The sequence below is a fragment of the Pantherophis guttatus genome, chromosome 6 (genome assembly GCF_059756535.1).
Source record: "Pantherophis guttatus breed Tessera chromosome 6, ASM5975653v1, whole genome shotgun sequence".
Taxonomy (NCBI): domain Eukaryota; kingdom Metazoa; phylum Chordata; class Lepidosauria; order Squamata; family Colubridae; genus Pantherophis; species Pantherophis guttatus.
The window spans coordinates 53313426-53335455 of NC_142068.1; the positions used below are offsets into that span (position 1 = coordinate 53313426).

Consider the following 22030-nt stretch of genomic DNA (forward strand, 5'->3'; position numbering starts at 1 on the left):
TCAGCAATGGTCCTAAGTGTGAAAAATGGTCACAATTCATTTTTTTTCCCAATGCCGTTGTAACTTTGAACATCTCGATTTAATTTGATTTCCTCCCTTAAGAGGACCCTGCCCATAGCCCTGGAATAACACTAGGAAAAAGTTAAGATTTTCTCCCTTGTTTGCTAATTCAAACTTTTATCTATCGCCGGAAAAGCATGTCGCCTTCCTTAACTTAGTCCTCTCCAGATATGTGAGGATGACAGAACTGACCATGACTAGACGAAAAAGCAGTTTATTCCTAAAGGGGAAAAAATCCGGCTGGCGAAAACTGAAAGTCAACTGCCTGGAATGAGGGGAAAGGACGAAGCACTCACCGGGGTTGCGGATTGCGAAAACAAACGCTTGTTCCACGCTCAGCCCAAAGGAGGCGCTATAGAGACTTGGCTGGGCCGACCGGGAAGACGGATGGCTAAATTCAAGTCTCTCCGCGGTAACTTCCTGGGTTGCCGCAGGGAGTAAACTTTTCTGACCGTTTAGTTTCGCTTTTACCTTCGACTTAGCGTTGCGGACAGCAGGCAAAGCGAGAGGAGTGGGGAGCTGTTCGCCACGGACATCACGCGGGCAAGTATAGCTTATTTCGAGAAAAAGAACCTCATTCCCCCCCCTCCCCAAGACTCAAGTCCCACCTCCATGCCGATTTCTCTGTACTTCAGAAACTCCCTGGTAAACGACGGGCTTTTTCAAAACTTTTAAAAAGAACTCTGCTTAAGCTCTCCTCGTTGTGCTTTAATTCGCTGTTAAACATTTTGTGGCCGAGAACTCGCCCGTAAGAACCTTCAAAAAGTGATGGAATCTTGCAGTCTTTGTTTCCCTCCCCACCCACCGTGTCATACTTATTCGTGCCGAGGGTTGCCATTTTTGCTTTTAAAAACTAATGGTGAAAGTTACACCTGTTAGAGTTCTACTTGACTGATTAGTTTCATGCAGCTAGTCCTCTTCGGTCGGTATCAGATGGCCATTCCAGAAAATAACGCATCGTTCGTGTTCCTTTCCCGTGCTACAGAAAAGCGATCTGGGGAATTTCTGCTTGGCCTGGAGCTAGGAAAATGAGGATTTAAGTGCAGTTACTTCTGTGTTTCAGTTTTCCATGCTAAGATGCTTGGGACCAGCTCTTCAAGCACGCTATCATGGTTGCATTGATCTGATAAACTTACTCTATGGTTGGTTAAGTAATCCATGGTTCACTCAACTGATTAGAATTGCACAACGTGAAAAACTATAGGGTATCTACAGTCTGGGTTTATACAAGAAACGAAACTTTTGTGGTTTAGCTTGTTGTAGAATTGCAGCTTCTTGCTGGTCTCCAACTGATGGACACAAAACGGCGTGCTTGCTAGAAAAAAAAGATGGGCTCTATTATATCATTTCCCCCTATCTTATTAACTGAAGCATTCTTGCCTATTTTCTGATGGGGAAGAAAAGCTGATAAAGATCAGTTGATGAGATTATCCAGGATCCATTTTCAAGGTTTCTGGTTAAAATGAAAGAAAAAGAACTTGGGAACAGAAATGAAACAAAAAGTTGATTTTCTACACGAAAGAAACCCCCCCGGGGGGGGTGTTGCTCTTTGCCCAGCCAGTTATGGGGTCAGGATGGCTTTTCTCTTGTCACAGTCTTCTAATCAGAGCCATCTGGTGGCAAAATCCAAAACATGCTGCCTCTTATTTAATAGCTGTAAGGCAATACATAAGATAAGGATCTGGGAGAATTGCCTCTGCTGCTCTAGTGTTTTGCAACCCTCCCATTAAGAAAAAAAAGAGTGCTGCAGCAGAAGCTGGGATAATGCAGAGGCTTTCAGGATAGGTTCTCCTTTCCAAATTGATAAGGATATTGTAAAGGCAGGCAAGATTCTGTTCATAGAAGCAGAATAACTCCAAACAAGTTGAGCTATCCCTTTTTGTCTTACGGAGGTATGACACGAATTATTTAAGTACCTGCAGTTATCCCAGTGATATCTCCTAATCTCCATATTGTCTATGGAGATTCTCAATCATCCAGGTCATGATTGAACTAAAGGTGTTTTTCAAAAGGCAACTGGACTTTCTAGGGTTTTTTTCTTTGAAAAAGTTTTGCTTCTCATCCAAGAAGCTTCTTCAGTTTTTATTGAATGGTGGAGAATCGAAGGATTTCTATTATTTGCTGTCATCTGAACCACTCTGAAGGTCAAGTCGGTTGTTAGCTCTCCAAGAGTTGTTGAGTCCACCTGGGGGTTTATCTGTACCCTCAGGATCACCTGAATCAGAATGCAAATGGGTGTGTAACCTTCTTGATACTGTTGAAAGGACTGTGTTGTAGATAGGAGATAGTGCCTTCCTAACACTACAATTTTAACATAGATGGTCTCTGACCCTCTTTCAAACCATTGGTCCTCTCTGTCCAGAATGTGAACTTTGCTGTCTGACACACCTATTGAATGGGAAAACAAAATGACCACAAACACATGCACAACAAACCCATCAGGACAAGATTCAGCAGTTCATCTGCATTTGAAAGACAAAAGTCACTTTTTTGAAGACAGCAGATTTCACATTCTGGACAGAGAGGACCAATGGTTTGAAAGAGGAGTCAAAGCAGGGGTGAAATCTAAAATTTTTCTCTACCGGTTCTGTGGGCGTGGCTTGGTGGGAGGGTGTCCTGTGACTGAGTGGGCATGGCCAACTCGATGTAACTCACAGCCATGCCCACTCAGTCACAAGACCCCCTCCCACCAAGCCACGCCCACAGAACCCGGTAGGAAAATTTTTTAAATTTCTTTTTTTTTTTAATAATACTTTATTGATTTTAAAAAAAAAATTTAAAAAAGAAAACATCAAATCTCCATTAACATCTGAGGTGTCGTGCGGTTACATATTTACATTATATACATATAAAGTATCTTCAAATCTACCATTATTAGAAATAGACATATCCTTATAATCTCGTTCTATTATTCCACCATTTGTACCACCTTTCCCATACTGCCTTAAATTTTGAATTCTCATCGTCTTTAAGAGCACTTGTTAATTTTGCCATTTCTGCGCATTCTAGGATTTTATTTATTATTGTCATCTCTGGAGGGGTTTGTTTGTCCTTCCAGTATTTTGCAAAGGTTAATCTGGCCGCTGTTATAACATGTATAATTAATTGTATCTTGTCTTTAGAGAGTCTATCTCCCATCATTCCTAATAAGAAGATTTCGGGGGAAAGTTTTATATCTTCTTCCAGTATTTTTCGTAACCAGATTCGTATTTTTGTCCAAAACTTTTTTGTCTCCGGGCAGGACCACCACATATGAAAGAAGGTGCCAACCTCCTTTCCACACTTCCAACATATTGCTCAGGTACTGGGAAATATTTTTGCTAGTCTAGCTGGGGCTAGATACTATCTATGAAATATTTTATAGTGATTCTCCCTATAAATTGCTGATTTAGTCAGATTATAATTTCTATTCCAGGCCTCCTCCCAGTCATTGAAATTTAGCATATAGCCAATATTTTTTTCCCAAATGCTTAGTTGATTCCTGGCTATTCCTTCTGCTCTGTCCTCGCCTAATAAGAAGTTGTAAAATCTCGCTAGCATTTTCTTTTCAATCCCCAACATAATTTTATCCAAATTGTTGTTCTTCGTCTCTATACCGAATTGATCCCTATCTTTTTGATATCTTGAGCTTATCTGTAAGTAGCTCCACCAATCTAAATTGAAACCTTGATTACTTAATATTTCTCGTGATTTAAGAATACCATTATCATCTAATATATCTTTGTACGTGCCAAATTTTAAGATATCCCTTTTATTACAGGCAGTCAGAGCCTCCATAATTGAGAGCCAGATCGGTACTTTTGTGTAAAATCTTTGCCTAATTTCTTCCCATGTTTGAATCAGGGTCTCCCTTAATTTGTGTTTGTGGAAATATGAGTTCTTTTTATTCTTTAGGCCCCATAAATAAGCGTGCCAGCCTGCCTGTAGATCATGGCCTTCTAACATCAGAATTCTCTTGTTTTGTAATGTAACCCATTCTTTGATCCATACTAATTTGGCCGCCTTCTGATATGCTTCCCAATAGGGTAATCCGAAGCCACCCATGTTTCTTTCCCTTGCAGTGTTTTATATGCAATCCTTGCCTTCTTCCCTTCCCATAAAAATTCTTGCACCTTCTTTTCCATATCTAGGAAATATTTTTTATCAATATTCACTGGTATAGTTTGAAATAAAAATATAATCTTGGGGAGAATATTCATTTTAATTGCTGAGATCTTACCTGTAAAAGACAATTTTAACTTCTTCCATCTGTCTATATCCTGCTTTATTTTTGTAGTAGTGGACTGTAGTTATCCTCCTTTAAAGAGGAATATCTTGCAGTTATCCATATTCCCAAATATTTTATTTTCTTCGCTATCTGAAGTTCTAAGGACTTTTCTAGCTCTTTCTTGTTTGTCTCTGTCATATTTCTTGCTAAAATTTTAGTTTTGGTTTTATTAAGCTTGAAGCCAGCGACTTCTCCATACTGTTGTACTTCCTGGAGTAATTTGGGGCCAGATTTCAAGGGATCTTCCATTATTTAGGCCACGTCATCTGCGAAGGCTTGTGTTTTAAAAATTTCTTTCTTAATTTGTAGTCCTTTGATTTCTTTGTTATCTCTGATCTTTCTGAGTATGATTTCCAGCGCCATTATAAAGAGTAGAGGGGACAGGGGGCATCCCTGTCTAACTCCCTTTTGTATCCAAAATATCCGCGTCTTGTCCCCATTTATTAAAATGCCCTCTGTTTATGGTAAATATTTTCAATCATCTTTCTAAAATTTGTCCCAAATCCCATTAAATCAATTTGGTTGATCATAAATTTCCAATTTAAGTTGTCGAACGCCTTTTGGGCGTCCAAGAACACTAACGCCAGCTGTTTTTCCAGGTGCTGTTCATAATATTCTATGACATTTATTACAGTCCTCACGTTATCCCTCATTTGCCTCCCTGGGAGGAATCCTTTCTGATCATTGTGAATCCAGCCATTTAGAATTTTTTTTAGTCTTTCCGCAATTATACTTGTAAATAATTTGTAATCTGAATTTAACAAAGAAATCGGCCTATAATTTGCTATCTGTTTCGGATCGGCACCTTCTTTCAATATGAGTGTAATATAAGTTTCTTTCCAGGAATCTGGGATTCTTGTACCAACTAATACCTTATTAAATATATCTAACAGTTCTAATTGTAATTCTTCCTCAAATTTTGCATAAATTTCCCCCGGGAGACCATCTGGGCCTGGTGTTTTGTTTTGTTTTTTATTTTGGCAAGAGCCAATTTGAGTTCTTCCACTGTGATTTTGTTGTTTAACATTTCTCTCTCTTCTTCCGTTATCTGTGGCAAGTTAGCTTCCATCAGATATTGTACAGTTTTATCTGGATCAAACGCTTCCTCTTTATATAAAGTTTTGTAAAATTCTCTCGCTCTTTCTAACTTATCCACTTCTTTTGTCAAGATATCACCATTGGAGTCTTCTAGTGTGAGAATTTGATTTTTTTCCTGTTCTTTTTTTAATCTGTATGCCAGCCATCTTCCCGACTTGTTGGCGTTCTCAAAGTGGTAGTGTTTTGTTCTCTTGATTTTTTGCGCCAACTCTTCCTGATCCAGAATGTTAAGATTATGCCTTGCCATCATCCACTTTTGTTTGGCCATCTCGTCTCCCGGGTTTTGTTGTAATTTGCTATCCGCTTCTTCTAGTTTCCTATTATAATCCTCTCTAACTTTCCTTTCTTCCTTATTTTTGAATGCCATGTATGATATCGCTACTCCTCTCAAATATGCTTTCATGGTATCCCATACAATTTCCTTCGCCGTGCCTTGCTTGCCATTCTCGATGAAGAAGCGCTTAATAACTTTTTAAATTTCTATTCTGCCAGCGTGTCCTTACCTTTCTTCCGTGGCTCCGCCCACCCACCCCATTCCCCGGAATCGGGGAATGCACCATTGCCCGACTACGTCCTTGCCACGGAACCGCTGCCTGCTTGCCCTTCGCCACGCGGCTCCGCCCACCTGCCCCATTCCCTGACTCCTCCTGCTCACCTTTCTCCCGCGGCTGGCTGTCAGGGAAGGCAAGCGGCCGAAAGTTACCAGAGTCGCTCACTCTCCTTCTTGAATGAGCCGCTCTGATCCACGTGCCGGCTGCGCAAGCACACACCCAACCTGCCACTGATTAGTGAATTAAATAAACAGTGTGCGCTTGCACAGCTGGCGCATGGACCAGAGCAGCTCATTTAAGAAGAAGAGTGAGCGACTCTGGTAACTTTCGGCCGCTTGCCTTCCCTGACAGCCAGCCACGGGAGAAAGGTGAGCAGTAGGATACACCGTGTGGCAAAGAGCGAACAGGCAGTGGCTCCGCAGCAAGGCCGGACAGGGAATGGTGCATTCCACGACTCCGGGGAATGGGGCGGATGGGCGGAGCCTCCAGCTGCCATTGCTACCGGTTTTCCAAACCACCGGCCATCATCGCTACCTACTCATCCGAACCGGGAGTATTTCATCCCTGGGTCAAAGAGGCCAACTTCATATTAAAATTGAACAGCCCTTTCTCAACAGAGGGCAAGGGATACAATGCCACCTATCTTATGTCTACAACACAGTCCTTTCAACAGGCCCAAGAAGGTTCCACACCCATTGCACTTTGATTCAGGTGTTCATGAGGTAAACCCCACTGACCAGATGACTGCAAAGAATATAAATCCTTCCATTCCCCACCATGCGGTCAGAAATAAAGAACCTTTTTGGATGAGAAGCAAAATGTTTTCAAGGGGAAAACCTATAAAGTCCAGTTGCCTTTTCAAAAGCACCTTTGGAATAATCCCCATATTGTTTCTGTATGCCCCAAGGTTTTCAAAAAGTATGTTTGTTTTTAGCACTTAGAAACTCTTCAATGGCCTTCATTGTGCAGAGTAAATAACTCAGTTGGGTGTTTTTTTCCCTTGGTACAGTCAGCAATATATTATTGTATTTATAGATCATAGTACACTTCATTAGGCACGTGGTATTTTTCGGAGTATAAGGCGGACCAGAGTATAAGACGCACCTACCTTTGGTTGTTGTTTTTTTTTAAGTTTTTTTTTTTATTTTTTAGACAAGCACATATACAAACATACAATGTATTTTCTTTGAACAGAGTATTTGGCTGGTTCACAAATTTAAACAGTGTTTAGTCATTTCAATTAAATTTACAATTTCTATATTTCCTTTTTGCCATATTTATTCCTCATCTATTTTTTTTTAAAAAAAAACCAATATTACCCTTCATTCTCATCTCTAATCTTAATCAAATTTATTCAATTTTTTTATTTTTTTTAAATCATCAATTTTTACCCACCCTGCACTATAGTAAACTATTAATGTTTAAATCAGCTTGTACCTTGAAATTTTCAGTATTATTATTTTTAGATATGAAATGAAGTGAAAAGTTTCTTGCTGAAAAAAATGTACAAGAAGTTGATTCAGAAAATAATACTATTATTTGTTTGAATGGAGATCCATTTGTAAATTGCTTTTTTAATAATTTCTTTCTATAACATTCTGAAAATGCTAAACATTATGAGAGCTGCTCAGTCCTTCATATTCAATCTCCCAAAATGTTTCAAAGCTCATGAAGGCACAAATACGGCAACTGACCACAGACCTTAAAACAACTGTGTCTTTTCTTGGTAACACAGCAGCATGTTTAGAAATAAGGCATATACAATCAGTGGCAGAGCAAGAATGTTCTCTTCACATGTATGCGGGGTTTTTTTTCATTTTTCCAGTTATGTTAAATAATAAATAAGTAACAAAGAAATTGTATTTCAGTAGTTTTGTAAAACATATTTCAACCTAAACTTGAATGCAAATGTCTAACCTCTAGATTCACTTTTTTTTAAAAAAATAGAAATATATCATGCTATCTAAAATGATACTAATTGTAAGAATATTGATTGTAGAGTCTGTTGCTTATCTAAATATTGGCAGAAGATACCTATTCCTGTGTTGCCACTGATGGCTGAAGATACTAAAAATGATTATGCTGATACAGTCGATGCAAAACCTTCAAGAACTGATCGGTTATCCATCTTTGCAAAGTAAGAAAATAATTTTGAAATAAGAAATCTTAGTTATTCTAAAATAGGTATACGAAAAGTTGTGATAACAGTTCATCTGTAGATTACATGTGAACAAATTATTTTGTGACATAGGAATGTTTATGAATATTTTGATCTATTGACAGTCACTTTCATATATTTTTTTTGAAGACTTCCTTTTTTAAAATTAAAACGATTGGGAATATTTACCTCAATTTCATTTAAATTTCATTTAACATTTTAAACTCTATCCATATGACTATGGGCTCCCAATGGTAACTTATTCTGAAGAATAACTTATTCTGAAGAATAGGTTTTGATAGTCTGAAAGTTTTAGTATTTTACCATTAATCTACTCATACAATTATATGTTCATAATGTAGTCTACTATTTCTGATACTGAAAGTCATGCTTGAAAGAAGAAAAAGTTAACAACAAACAGGGATTCATCATTCAATATGTGGGTCCAGCAGCTATTCAATAAGAATTTGGAGATAAATGAACAACAGCTCCTGATCAAATTTTGTATTTAAAATGAGGCCATTAGGCTACCATTAGTTGCATTATTGCATTCCAATCTTTTATTGGTACGTAATAAAAATGAAAGTTTATACATCTGCAAGTTTCAAATTCAAAATGCCACTTTCAAACAGCTGTTTTTAACCTGAAACATTTTAACACTGAACCAGCTTCATTGAAATAAAACATTTGAAATTCAAAATAGTTCGACACTGATTTTTTGCAGGCTCCATGAAAATCCCTGCTTAGAGAGAAATGTTTATTATCCCCAATTATATATGTGATTTATACAACCATTCATCTCAGACATTTAAGGAAATAGACTTTAAATTGTCACTAAAAATTTCTGTTTTGAAAGTTTTATTAACAGGGATAAAGAATTGTTTTATGTTCCTATTAAATATTTTTAGATAGTGGTTTTAAGATGCTTTCTAACATCTTAAATACTGACTGTAAGCATATCCTGGAACAAATGTTTATTATAAAAAGCAGCATATAAATTCTTAATATTTTTTTTTTACTAAAATGGATTTACTTTTTTGGCAGGCATAGCGTATGAATCCTTTTATTTTATTCTTTTTATTGTGTTTATTATACAATAATCCAAGTCCTACTTTTTAAGACGGGCTTACTGTAGTATAGTGGAATTTCAAACTAGGGTTTCATGTTTATCTGTGCAAATCATTTGAGCAACCTCATATCTGTTCCTCAAACAGTCAGGTAAAGACTAGGGATGTGTTTTGTTTTGTTGTGAAAGGTTTTCTTGGGGTCATGTATACTGTGAAATACAGCTTTCCCAAATGATAACAACCACATCAACATGTTTGGATGTTGCAGTTTCCAGCTAACATGGGTATGGAAGTACACTAGCAATCACAACTGGAGATTATAAGGTTGGCTTAAGTGATTCTCTTGTCAGGATTATGCTTTTTGTTTCATTATAATTTACCTTACATTTTCACACAAATAATGATCAATAAACTGACTACATAGCTTCCATTTGACATGTGTATATCCAAAAGTAGGAGAAGCATTTTTGTTGGACAAGAATACTGTTTAGTATTACAAGCACGGACAGGCACTCTGTTGCTAATAAATATAGAGCATTTTGTTCCGTGTATGAGGCATTTCGTCCTTTTTGTTTTCATTGCTAAAACATGGCTTAACAACATAAGAGATCAGGGAACTGAAGAAAAGAAAAGAAAAGTGGAGTGTGTTTTTGTCTGTTTCTGATAAGAATGTCTCTAGTGAGAGACATGTATTCAAGTCAGATAAAATTCAGTGGGAAGCCTATCCTGATTTCTTCCATTTGAACATTTCATAAAAGCAGGTTTCTCTGTGCAAGATATGGCTTGTAGCAGGGATGGGGAAAGTAAGTAGAAGCTTGGGTGGGCATGCTTTTTGTACCTGTCTACATTTCCTTAAATCAAAGATGCCTTTTGCTAGAATCAAAACATGAGCCTGACAACTGAGCAATTGCTCACAACTGCTACGCGCAATTGTGTGATCTCCAAATTACCTTTTCCCTTTCAGAACACTTCCCAAAACATTGTTAAAATCTTACTTCAGCACAGATTATAAAACTAAACCTTATTTTGTTCTTTTTTAAATAAGTTATTCCTTCATATATATTTTTTAAAAAAGATTTCAAATCTAAACAATTAGTCTTTTTTAAAATGAAAAAAAAAAATCAATAAGGCCATTCATTTAAAAAAAAAGTGCATGGTTTGCCCACAAGGTGGCAGACCAATATAATTTTTTTTGTAAGAATCTTCATATAGTTTTATAAAGATATAGTATCACAATTTTTTATTCTGTCAAGTATGCAATGCATATGTTTCTCTAGAATCTCAGCTGATAAAATATGGTAAAGCAATATGACAAATGTTCGGATAGGTTTAGGACCAGTTTACACGTACATCAAATTTTTGTGTGTCTGATCTCTAAGTCCCTATATCATACATATATATGTCCATTATTTTTGCTATTTTGAAATCGATTTTTCAAAACTATTTTTAAAAGGTTTTTCATTTTTATACTTGTTACACTAAATGAACCAAGTGTTTGTTTGGATATATCAGAAGGTAGGTAGGGGTGTGTGTGTACATATGTATGCATGTATGTATATGTACATATGCCTACACACACACACACCCATCCAAAGTTTAAACTTTAACTAAAGATTCAAAAGCATTCAAAAATTATTTCATCTTCATTAATGCTTATCTAGTTTTGTGAGTTAATTCTTTACATTTTATGTTGGTTTTACCATTTTGTACTTCAGGTGTTGTGGGAAAGGCCTAAATTGTTGCACCCTATGATATTTACATCACCATATTATTTTGGTGGAAATATTTACTTTCTCTATACTTGATTATATGAGTTCTCTTTTACCTCTTGGCAATCAAAGTCATTCCCCCTTTGTAGTTAATTAGTTCAATTGTTTTTCAATTGAGATTGAGGTTTGTAAGCAAACAGTTGCAGATTAAAAAAAATTTAAAAATGTAATGCGTATAACATTTTCATATGGCAGAAGGACATAACACGTATGTCCTTCTTAACAAGGACATAAATGAATGAATCTACGAGTAACTCTTACAAGTAAGTCACTTGAGAACACTAAATGGCCATCTTAGAATTTCCCCCCTTTTGATGTTTAATTGTCATTATTCTATAATTTTGAAATTTTAACCCTAATTTAATTTTTAATGATAACTAATGATAACTTTTATATGTTGTTTTATTTATTGGTTACATTGCATTGTACACCACCCAGCACACCTCTTTGAGGGAGCTGAGTGGTTTAGAAATATGAAAAAATAATAAATAAATAAACAAACAAACAAACAAATTCTATAGTACTGCTTTAAATGTGCTGGAAAGGTTCTCCTCCCCTCGCCCTTTGAATTGGTAAATTGTGTGGGTGAATATTCAAAGTTGGCTATTGGCTTTAAAGGATATCATCCTGCTTGAATGTGCAGCGTGGTACACCTGCCTTTTGTATGCATTCTCCCATTCTAACAACAGTGCAATAATAAAAGAACATTGATGCAAGTACATCTTTTCTGCCTTTCAGCTGGAGCAGAAGAGGCTTACATGACCTCAGCTACGCACTAGGCCATAGTAATGGCCCTTTCAATAGCCTTATAGAAAAGTCCAGCGTGACCTATTGCTGACACAGACAAATTGTTGAGTCTGTGAACACATTGCAGTTTGCTTCAGTTTCTGGTGTTGTGTGAGCATGATGAGATGCTTGTGTTATTAGAAAAGATAATAGAGATCCCTCAGCATAAGGTGGACGTATTTTTCAGATGCAGAGTAGTGTACCACTTGATGAAGAACCAAGGTACTGTTCTTTCTTTTTCCTATTCACTCGATGGGAGAGGACATATCTAACATCCATCTAATGTTAGATGTTTAACTATCTAATGTTAAATATGAGTAAAATTAAAATTTGAAAAATCATCTTATAAATAGATTGACAATAAAAGGGTGAAGTGTAGAATCATACATTTGTTAGAAGAATTAAAGAAATGAACATGTAAAATAAAGCTGTAGTCAGGATATGTCTGATGTTACATTTGTGTTATTTGTAACATGCCTCGATGATCAAAAAAGGCTGTAAAGTAGATAAAACCTATTCCATTAAGTAGCAAATTGTGATTTTGATGACAATTGCAGAGGATCAGTATGGCTTTGGTTGGGTTAAAGGAAACAATAATTCACTGTAATCAGTAACAAATATTACATAGCAGATATATCTTTCTTTAAACTTGTATTTGTATTTCTGTTTATAGGCTTTAGGCTTATTGATTGCTGGAAGACATTGAAACTTTTTTTTTGTCTTAAGTAATTGAGCTGACCATTTTTTTTAAAAAAAATATAATCAATTATCCTCTTCAATTAATAACAAGGCACTTAATCATTTGCTTTGTCAGATAACTATAGGAAATTCCAAAATGTGTGGCATTGCAGATTTACTTCCTTAATGTCCTGCCAAACATTATTCATAAAATTTAGGTGATTTCCAGTAATCTAAGTCTGGACTTACATGGTCCTACACTGTTATTCCAAAGTAGGTGAAGAAAATAAGGTAAAAAGTTGATCTTCGATGACTGGTCCCTGAATTCTTAATGACACCTCTTAGATAAAATGTAACTTCAAATATTCCTGAGATTAAAAAAATATTGATTATCTGAACAAATGCCAAATTGATGAAGTCTGCTTATTGGGTGGGATCTTGTTTGTCCTAGTGGATATCCTTTGCCAAAGGACTAACAGGGAGACCACAACTAGGTATATTCTGAAACCTTGAGTTGAAAAGGGCCAAATAGGACATTAAGAAATGAAATTTAAAACATCTTTGGCAAGTGGCTGTCTAGTCTCTTCCACTCACCTCATTAATGAAAACCCATTTATTACCTGTCTTGGCAATTGCTTACACTGTTGAATTGTTACTCTTTTTTTCCTGTCACTCAATTGAAATATATTTTCATGTGTTATAATTCCATTGTTCAATGCCTATACTCATTTTATACTGGCGATGAGACCAGTATTATTAAAGAGTATACATTTTATGGTGAAGAGACCAATACTGTTAAAGAGTATACATAAGGAACAAAAAAAAGATAAATATAGTTAATTTAAAGGAATAAAATCTGCATTAGTCAATGACCATGTTCAGCACTGAGCAAGGGTTAACCTTCTAAGGTAACAAACTAGCAAAAACTATGATGAACATTTATTTTGTTAAGAGCTGAAACATGTACTGTAGAAGTTATGGGGCCCAGGGTGGGGGCAATATGTTTACAGTTATGTAGGACTTACTCTCCAGTTTTCTGATCATCTCCTTTTCCTGTTCTTCTCTGAACCCGTACATAAGTATATATCAAGGTTTGAATATGTTGAGCCTGAGTAAATGAACAGGGTCCTTCGGGGCTGTAAACTCAGCCATGTACTCTTTAAATCCGTGACCCTTCTGACTAGCTAAAATAGCCTGGAGATGTTGTATGAGTGGTTTTAGTGATGCATAATTCTTGAATGAAGGGATTGTTCCTTTACCTCTGAAGGAGGCTTTGGTTTTTCTCAAAAAGCCATTGTTGGACTCCACTACATTGTGAGTAATGCACTCATATTTTTGCAAGCCATTTTAATTATATGTGTTTTAATTTCACTAAACAGATGGGTAATTATTGGATTGTTTGGAGATCATTTTCATTCTTTCCACAATAACATTTAGTTATATTTCAACAGAAAAAAGAAGAATGAATGGGAAGGTCAACCAGAGGATTCTTCTGGTAACCAATATCGGATTATTATCCCTACATTCCAATATAATATAGCCTATAAGAAGCTTGGTAAATGCATTATTATAAACAATAAGAACTTTGCAAAAGAAACAGGTATGTCTTTATTCTTCTATCCGTGCATTAATTTCTTGTAATAACGTTTTTAAAAATGTGTGAACTTTTAAAAGTGAATACTTTTAATAAGTGGTAATATCACTATGTGCTGATATTAACTGACATCTTGTTTTAGTACAAACCTGACATAGGTTAAAATAATCTATAAGTGGACCTCACTTAATAGCAGTAATTGGAACTGTAATTATATTTGCTGATCAATGCAGTAGTAAGATGTGATGTCACATGACCACATTGTTTAACAACAGCAGTCCTCTTTCTGTTATTTAGAATTGTGGCTCATTAAGCGAGGACTTGTGACTTCCTGCCTGCTTCCAATAGGCAAGCAGTGTCAATGGTAACGCCAGCAGGAAGTCACAACCTTATACTTGTGACTTCCTGCTAGCATTACCATTGACACTGCTTGCAAGTAGTTTGGCAGGCAGATAAATGGCTGTTGGGTAGAACTGCTGCCAGCTGCAGAAGGGTACATAGTGGCTGCCACAGTGCCATGCAAAGCAGGTATGGACTATGTAATGCAGGCAATAGATTTATTTTTTAATCTTTATTTATTTAGAGAATTTATATGGCCAGCCACTCTCTTTCAATGACTCTGGGAGTCTTACAAAAAATAAAAACCCATATACAAAGAGTAAAAATAGCTCTCCACCCACTGGTGAAACAAGCCACTTGAACTCACTCTAGGTTCCCCAAATCGGTTCGCAAAACCAGGTCTTCAGGTCCTTGCAAAAGAGTGTCAACGTAGGGGCCAGTCTAATCTCCGAGGACAAGGTGTTTCAAAGGAAGGTAACCACCACGAAAAGATCCATCTTCTGAGTTCCACCAGATGTACCTCCTATTCCCTGCCTCCTCATCGTGGTGGGTCAGGTGGATGTACCTGGGTAGAGAGGGTCCTTCTCTTTACCTGGTCCTAATCCATATTGGGCTTTAAAGGTGACAACCGACGTCTTGAATTGTACCTAGAACAAATCTGCAGCCAGATGCTGCAGATGGGCATGCACTATGCAATAAAGGATCCTCAGACCTTTACTTTGTTGAGTGCATTGTAACTTCAAATGCTTACTAGTTTGTTGTGGTTGTTAACCAAGGATATTTGTTTTGGAATATAGAAGACTTTTTTTAATGAAAAAAATACAGTAAACCTCACTTTAGCAGACTGGGGAAGTTACATCTATCAAAAAACAAATCTCTGTTAAATCTAAATATACATTAATGTATAAATATCGAGTATTTTCTAAACAACTGAGCTTTTCTGGGATTTTTTCTTTCAGGGAAGGATAGTTTACATTCAAATTGTAATCCATTCTATTCATTGTGGTTTTCAGGACAATTATTCTGCCTCCACCAGGCTGTTAAATAGGGCTGTAACAAATTAATAACATTAATATTTCTACGTCTTTTTTGTAGCCATCTAACAGTCAAATAGTTGATTGTGGTCAAGCATGACAGCCATAATTAAAACCTTTTTGTTTATAAAAGTCTTTGGTTTTGAAAAGTTATTTTTAAATATCACGTACCTCTTTTTATGTTTTGATTATACATTTCCTAGTTTGCTTTTATCTTTTAATGGAGGGTTTTGTTCTTCTGGTTTGTTTCATAGTATTTTAAAGTAATTCTTATTTACCTATTTTAATTATATCTGTGATTAGTCACAATTACCATGCATGCATAATTCTAGTTATTGGCTCATCCCTTTCACTACGGTTACTTGTCACTATAGAAAAGTAAAAATAGCATAATTTGGCCTTCAGCAAATATTAGACAGATGATTATTCAGAGCTATAGGTTATAAAACTGCTTGTATAAAATACATATTTCACACAGCCAGGTGTGACATTCATTTGTTTTGGCTCAGGAATGTTTATACGAAATGGTACTGACAAAGATGCTGGTGACTTACAAAAATGTTTTCGGGACATTGGTTTTGATGTTTCCATCTATAATGATCTCAGCTGTAAGAAAATGAGGGAAATTCTTGGTGAAGGTACTGATTTTTTTTTCTTAACTTGACTTCTTAACTATTATCTTAAAAACTAGTTTGGAGAACTTTTTCTAAATTGATGCTGATCAGATACATTGGGATAACTATTAAAAATGCATAACTATGTGTCCAAAAATTCCAAGATGTGGGCACAGAATGAGGAAAAGAGTAATAAATCACATATCAACTTCCTTCTCTGGAGCTTTAGGATCCTCAAATTGTATACCAATTTCAGCACTTGCAATGTTTTAAGATTATTTATTGTTAAAATTATGGGCCTGTTTTTATACACAGAAAAGCACCCTTTTTAGTTGTTATTGCTAAATAGAGCTGAGTGACATGTTCATTTGAGCTGTGGTGGCACAGTGCTTAGGATGCAGTACTGCAGGCTATTTCTGCTGACTAACAGCAGTTCAGCAGGTCGAATCTCACCAAGCTCAAGGTTGACGGAGCCTTCCATCCTTCCGAGGTTGGTAAAATGAGGACGCAGATTGTTGGGGGCAATATGCTGATTCTGTAAACTGCTTAGAGAGGGCTGTAAAGTACTGTGAAGCGGTATATACCGTGTTTCTCCAAAAAGACGACCTACCTTAAAAAGAAGCCCTATCATGTTTTTGAGTGCATGCAATCAAATTAACCCCACTTACAAAATTAACCCTAATTAAGATCCCACCCACCTCAGGGTGCAGGGGGGGTGGAGCAACGCACACAGGTAAAAAATAAACTAGGGTGGGGATGTGGGTATGGTCTTACTTACCAGGCCTCGCACACCCCAACACCTGCCTCGCCTTCTTTTGCGGCCGCTTGCCGCCACTCGCATGCATCACTCTGCCCTCCGTTTTGCCTTCAGATGCTTGCTGGCATCTGTTATCTGCAGCTGATAACAGAGCTCCAGATCAGCCCAGAGCTCCATTATTGGCTGCTGAGGGCTTTCCAGAAGGCATCTGCAGCCGATAACAGAGCTCCGGATCAATCCAGAGCTCTGTTATCAGCTGCAGATGCCTTCCTGCAGGCATCTGAAGGCGATACGGAGACCAGGGCAAGGCATGCGAGTGGCAGCAAGCGGCTGCAGAAGAAGTGGTCCAGCAGTGGGTTACTGCTGAGTGGGACTGTCGGTGCCACCGCCACGAGGTGAATCAATAATTAGAATCCTCCAAAAAGAAGGCCTAGCCGTTTTTTCAGGGCTCAAAAGAAAATAAGACCCAGCCTTCTTTTTGGAGAAACACGGTAAGTCGTAAGTGCTGTTGATATTTAATGATGGAACGTGTGGTTGATTTGTAGTTGCCAATGAAGATCACAGTGACGCTGCTTGTTTTTCCTGCATCTTATTAAGCCATGGAGATGAAGGCCGTATCTATGGCACAGATGCATTCATGGCAATCAAGGATTTGACGATACTTTTCAGAGGAGACAAATGCCAAAGCCTAATTGGAAAACCCAAATTGTTCTTTATTCAGGTAAGAAGGCGTTTGCTGATTTTAATTCTTAAAGGATAGAATGTTTATCAAAACAAAGCTAGAAATAGCTTGACATACCCATATGTTTTAAAACAACACCAAAACTGCAAGTAAAAAGGGTCAAAAACTCACAGACATTTTCTTGTAAAATATCATATAACATACATTTGTGATCTTAGAAGAAAAACTGGGCTGTCATCATCATTCCTTGAAAAGTCTAAATCTTTATTGTACTGTGCGTGCCATAACATAATTGCAGAAAGTACCTGATTGTTCTCCTTTTACCCTTTTGTGGGATGCAGTGGCCCATTGTTCTATAATATTTTATTTCTCAGAAGAATTAGAGGTAGGTTTCAGCAGGTTCTGACCAGTTCTGGAGAACCGGTAGTGGAAATTTTAAGTAGTTTGGAGAACCGGTAGTAAAAATTCTGACTGGCCCCGCCCCCATCTATCCTCTGCCTCCCAAGTCCCAATTGATCGGTAGGAAATGGGGATTTTGCAGTAACCTTCCCCTGGATTGGGGAGGGAATGGAGATTTTACAGTATCCTTCTCTTGGCCCGCCAAGCCAAGCCATGCCCATAGAACCAGTAGTAAAAAAAAAATTGAAACCCATCACTGGGAAGGATACTAAGCATAGCTGGGCCGAAATTAATTTTGTTGACATATATGACGTCTAATCCTATCAATGAGAATTATGCTAGATGGGCCAGTAATTTAGCTTTGTATAAGGAAGCTTCACATCTCAAGCACAATTGGCAAATCTATGCAGCTTTATCTCTCCAGACCTTCTCCTCTCATTGTTTATCTTTGTGACAAGAGTTTCTCTTCGTTATTATGTATTTTGGATAGCCCAGGGGCAAATATATCTCCCAAAACTAGGTGTGAGTATAATTTTGGATACTTTATGAATAATAAATCATATGCCCACTAGCTACAGCTTGGCCTTTTCTGCATAGTCTAGTAAATGAAATGCAGCTGGAACATTTATGCTGCAGCCTTCAGACTTAAAACATTTTTGATGGAAATGTTCACTGCTTATCAGTGATAGAAGCCATTAATGTACACTATATCACTTCAGTGGTTATCCAGGTAGAATTCGTTAATGTACAGTATTTAATTTTACAAAGTGTAAGTATTTCTTCAATCATCACATGACTCTGCTAGAGAACTATCATAATGTGTTATGATTTTTGTTTACTATGTGCCATTTATACATACGAGAATTATGCCTCCTATTTAATATTATGGTTTCAGGCATGCCGCGGTTCTGAATTTGATGATGGGATTCAGACAGATTCAGGTTCTTCAAATGACAGCCTGGAAATGGATGCCAATCCAAGATACAAGATTCCAGTTGAAGCAGATTTTTTGTATGCATATTCCACTGTACCAGGTACACTTGGGGAGTAAAAAGTAACAATTTGATATAGGATGAGTCAGACGTAAAATGTGACAGAAAATGTAGGCATTTGAATAGCGACTATTGGAGGGGAGATGTTTTTTTTTACAGTGAATTTTAGTGGGAAACGCTACGTATTAGTGATGATTAAGCATCTAGCAGGTATTGAATGTTGCATGCTAAGACAATAAGGGATATAATTATATAATTGGGGCAGGTTTGTTATCTCACAACTATATAAATAGGAAAAACTAGCCTGTCAGCTTTTCTGTAAAGAAAACATGCCTGTTCCTAAACTTGTACAGTCCTAGTGTGGATGAAAGAGATAATGGTAGGTTAGTGAAAAGTGTGTATACTCTGTTGCAAATTCTTCAATTCCTCCTTAAATCCAAAATATATTTTTCTGTGGGATCTTGGATCTTCTATGCAAGTCCAGAAAAATACACATCTTCTTTACCAAGCTGTTGGCAAGTAAAGCATCCTCATCCATGCTCATAAAAAGCATCTTTCAGTAGGGCTGCATACCTCTGCCTAATGTAGTCCTTAATTTACAACTGCCATTCAGCCTGGAATTTCCATTGCTAAGTCATACAGTTGTTCAGTGAGTCAAGTGATGGTCATGAGAACTGGTCATAAGACACTTTTCAGTACCATCATAACTTCAAATGGTTGCTAGATGAATGGTCATCAGTCAAGAACCACCAGGAATAAAAAAAATAAATGGAGGGTTGCCATGATTGATTAGTATATATTCATCAGTGGTCCAGCAAGGGTCCTTAATGAACTCAGAAGCATGTTCTAAGGAACAATCTCATACAGAAGTGGAAATTCTGTTTTTGGTTAACATGGCTCATACCTATTAATTGAATTATTTTTAATTATTAATTTTTTCGCTCAAGCTAGTTGTAAAAATGTTGATATTTTTATCATATTGTAACAAATTATTGCACAAGTTAATTATCATATATCATGAATATGAATATCATGAAACTAAAAATAATGATATTCATCATACAAGAAAACCAATGTCTCTCTCAAAATACCTTTCCTATCTTAACTTTCACATTCTTTATAATTTTAGAAAAAGTTCTAGCCTATTAAAAATTCTTAAATTCTTTTCTATGTGATATATATTCCAGAGACGATTTATTTCCCACAATCGTACAGTCTTATTACATATAGAGAGGATATCATTTTTCCTTGTACTTTACTCTTTATTAATTTATTCAGTCAATTTATAAGCTGACTCCATCAATAAAGTGATTCAAGATGATAAACAAAAGCATAAATATTTTGGAATAAGGCAAAAGAAAATGGAAACATATAACAAACACAATGCAGTACATCAGAGAAGAAAATACTTCTCTGTATAAATAACAAGGAATTGAAATGTCCAATATCAGTATCAGAAGTCACAAAACACTGTGGCAGGGCCGACTGTAAATCCAGTTTTAAGACTTTCCTGTGGTAATAGATGGGTCAGAGGCATGCAGACTTTGTTCCAAAGAATATAGGTGGCCACAGAGAAGACAAAGGAGATAGTGTTCCATGGGATATGAAGCATACCAGTCTCACTCAATCTTTGTAGGGCTGTATGTTTTATAGCCCACATGTATGGGCTATAAAACATGTACAGATTGTCATTGCCAACAATCATCACTTTGCATTTATGATTTGCAGTTTGTAAAGCAAAGGAAAGCTGAAGTAAAATCATAAGCACAATTGAGGTTTCACTTAGTGACCATTTTGTTTAACAACTGAGTCGCCCATCCAAATTGTGGTCTGTAAATGAGTGCTACTCTACTCACCAAAAGCTTGAAAGACACTTGGAATCAGTGTTTCCGCTTTCCAGTTTAGTCCTATTCTACCTTTGGATTTGTTGGATGAGATAGCTAAATTTACAATATAAATTTGCACTGTGTGTTAAATTCTGTATTTTACCCTTTCTGACTTTAAAAGACAATTCTGTCATTAACATACAATTTCCCTATTCTTACTTCTAGGTTACTATTCCTGGAGGAATCCAGGGAAAGGATCCTGGTTTGTGCAGTCTCTTTGCTCAGTGCTGAATGAGTATGGCAAAAATCTGGAGATCCTGCAGATTCTGACCCTGGTTAATTACAGAGTAGCAAGAAACTATGAATCTCAGTCTGATGACCCACGCTTCTGCAGGAAGAAGCAGGTTCCTTGTGTGGTATCCATGCTAACCAAAGAACTTTATTTCTGTAAATTGGTGCCACCAGCACAGCAAATTTAAAATACATAACTTACATTATACATTATAACTTGCAATACATTTTTAATCTAAGCTTTTCCAGGAAAAGGCAGTTATAAATCAAGAGTTAAAATTGATATAGGCATTTAAAATACACAATACCAGATTACCTCAGTTGATTAATATATTGATTTTCACAGTGCCACATGTTTCTGTATTATTGGAGGTGCCTATTCCTTGTTTCTATTTTTACTGGGAGCAATCACAATATTTCTCTGGAGTCTTGCTTTCCCGTCATAGAAATCGCTCATTTTTCCTCTATTAATTACTTTTTTTAATTTATAAGAATTACTGTATATATTTGTCAAATACTGCCAGTGGCATGCAATACCAAAAAAAAAGTATTAGCAAAGTTCATTTGATGTTCAGTGATAAAATGGTTGAGAAATCATCTAAGTATGCTTAAATGCTCTTTTTCATACCAGTCTACATATAGAATCACTAGGTGGGGTCCATATTTAGTCTTATAAAGCATTACTTTCTGTGTACCACTTGATTTCATTATTATTAATTTAAACTCCAAAATTTCAGTGGGTCTGCTCTAAGTAAATCAGATGTTAATTTAAGTAACTCTATGAACATCTCCCTGGTCTCTTCCTTATTTTGGCAACCAGTTCTTATAAATGTAAGATACATATGAATTGCTTATTTTTATCCTGAATGCAAAAATGCTCCTGGTCCTTTTTTGCGATCAATGAACAATAAATACAATGTACAATCTATTCTACACCAAAGTAATTTTGTATCAAAGACATTTGGTAGTACAGTTATGTAATATATAAATAGAACAATATTAAAGGTTGTTGATTTGTTCAATGCATAATTCTACAAAGCAAGTAAAAGAATAGAAAATTATTTCTAA

General features: G+C 36.5%; 1 protein-coding gene across 3 annotated transcripts; it reads left to right on the forward strand.

Annotated features, from left to right (window-relative positions):
* The first annotated feature begins 407 nt into the window (after positions 1–407).
* CASP7 (caspase 7) lies at positions 408–22030 on the forward strand. 3 transcript variants are annotated; one of them, XM_034440165.3, is made up of 7 exons: positions 408–603; positions 7976–8113; positions 13886–14034; positions 15911–16039; positions 17318–17493; positions 18749–18887; positions 20897–22030. In XM_034440165.3, the coding sequence occupies exons 2-7, from the start codon at positions 8031–8033 to the stop codon at positions 21148–21150; spliced, it is 930 nt and encodes a 309-aa protein (XP_034296056.1). In that variant the 5' UTR covers positions 408–603; positions 7976–8030; the 3' UTR covers positions 21151–22030. The 3 variants fall into 3 exon arrangements, with proteins under 3 accessions (XP_034296056.1, XP_087729035.1, XP_034296057.1); XM_087872909.1 differs by lacking the exon at positions 408–603 and adding an exon at positions 3307–3361; XM_034440166.3 differs by lacking the exons at positions 408–603; positions 7976–8113 and adding an exon at positions 11830–11978.

Bases quoted from the DNA above. Each gene is read 5' to 3' on its own strand.
- CASP7 (XM_034440165.3), top strand. From the start codon at position 8,031: ATGGCTGAAGATACTAAAAATGATTATGCTGATACAGTCGATGCAAAA. The intron at 16,040-17,317 runs GTACTGATTTTT...GTTGATTTGTAG, and splicing joins GAGGGAAATTCTTGGTGAAG to TTGCCAATGAAGATCACAGT. The intron at 18,888-20,896 runs GTACACTTGGGG...TCTTACTTCTAG, and splicing joins TGCATATTCCACTGTACCAG to GTTACTATTCCTGGAGGAAT.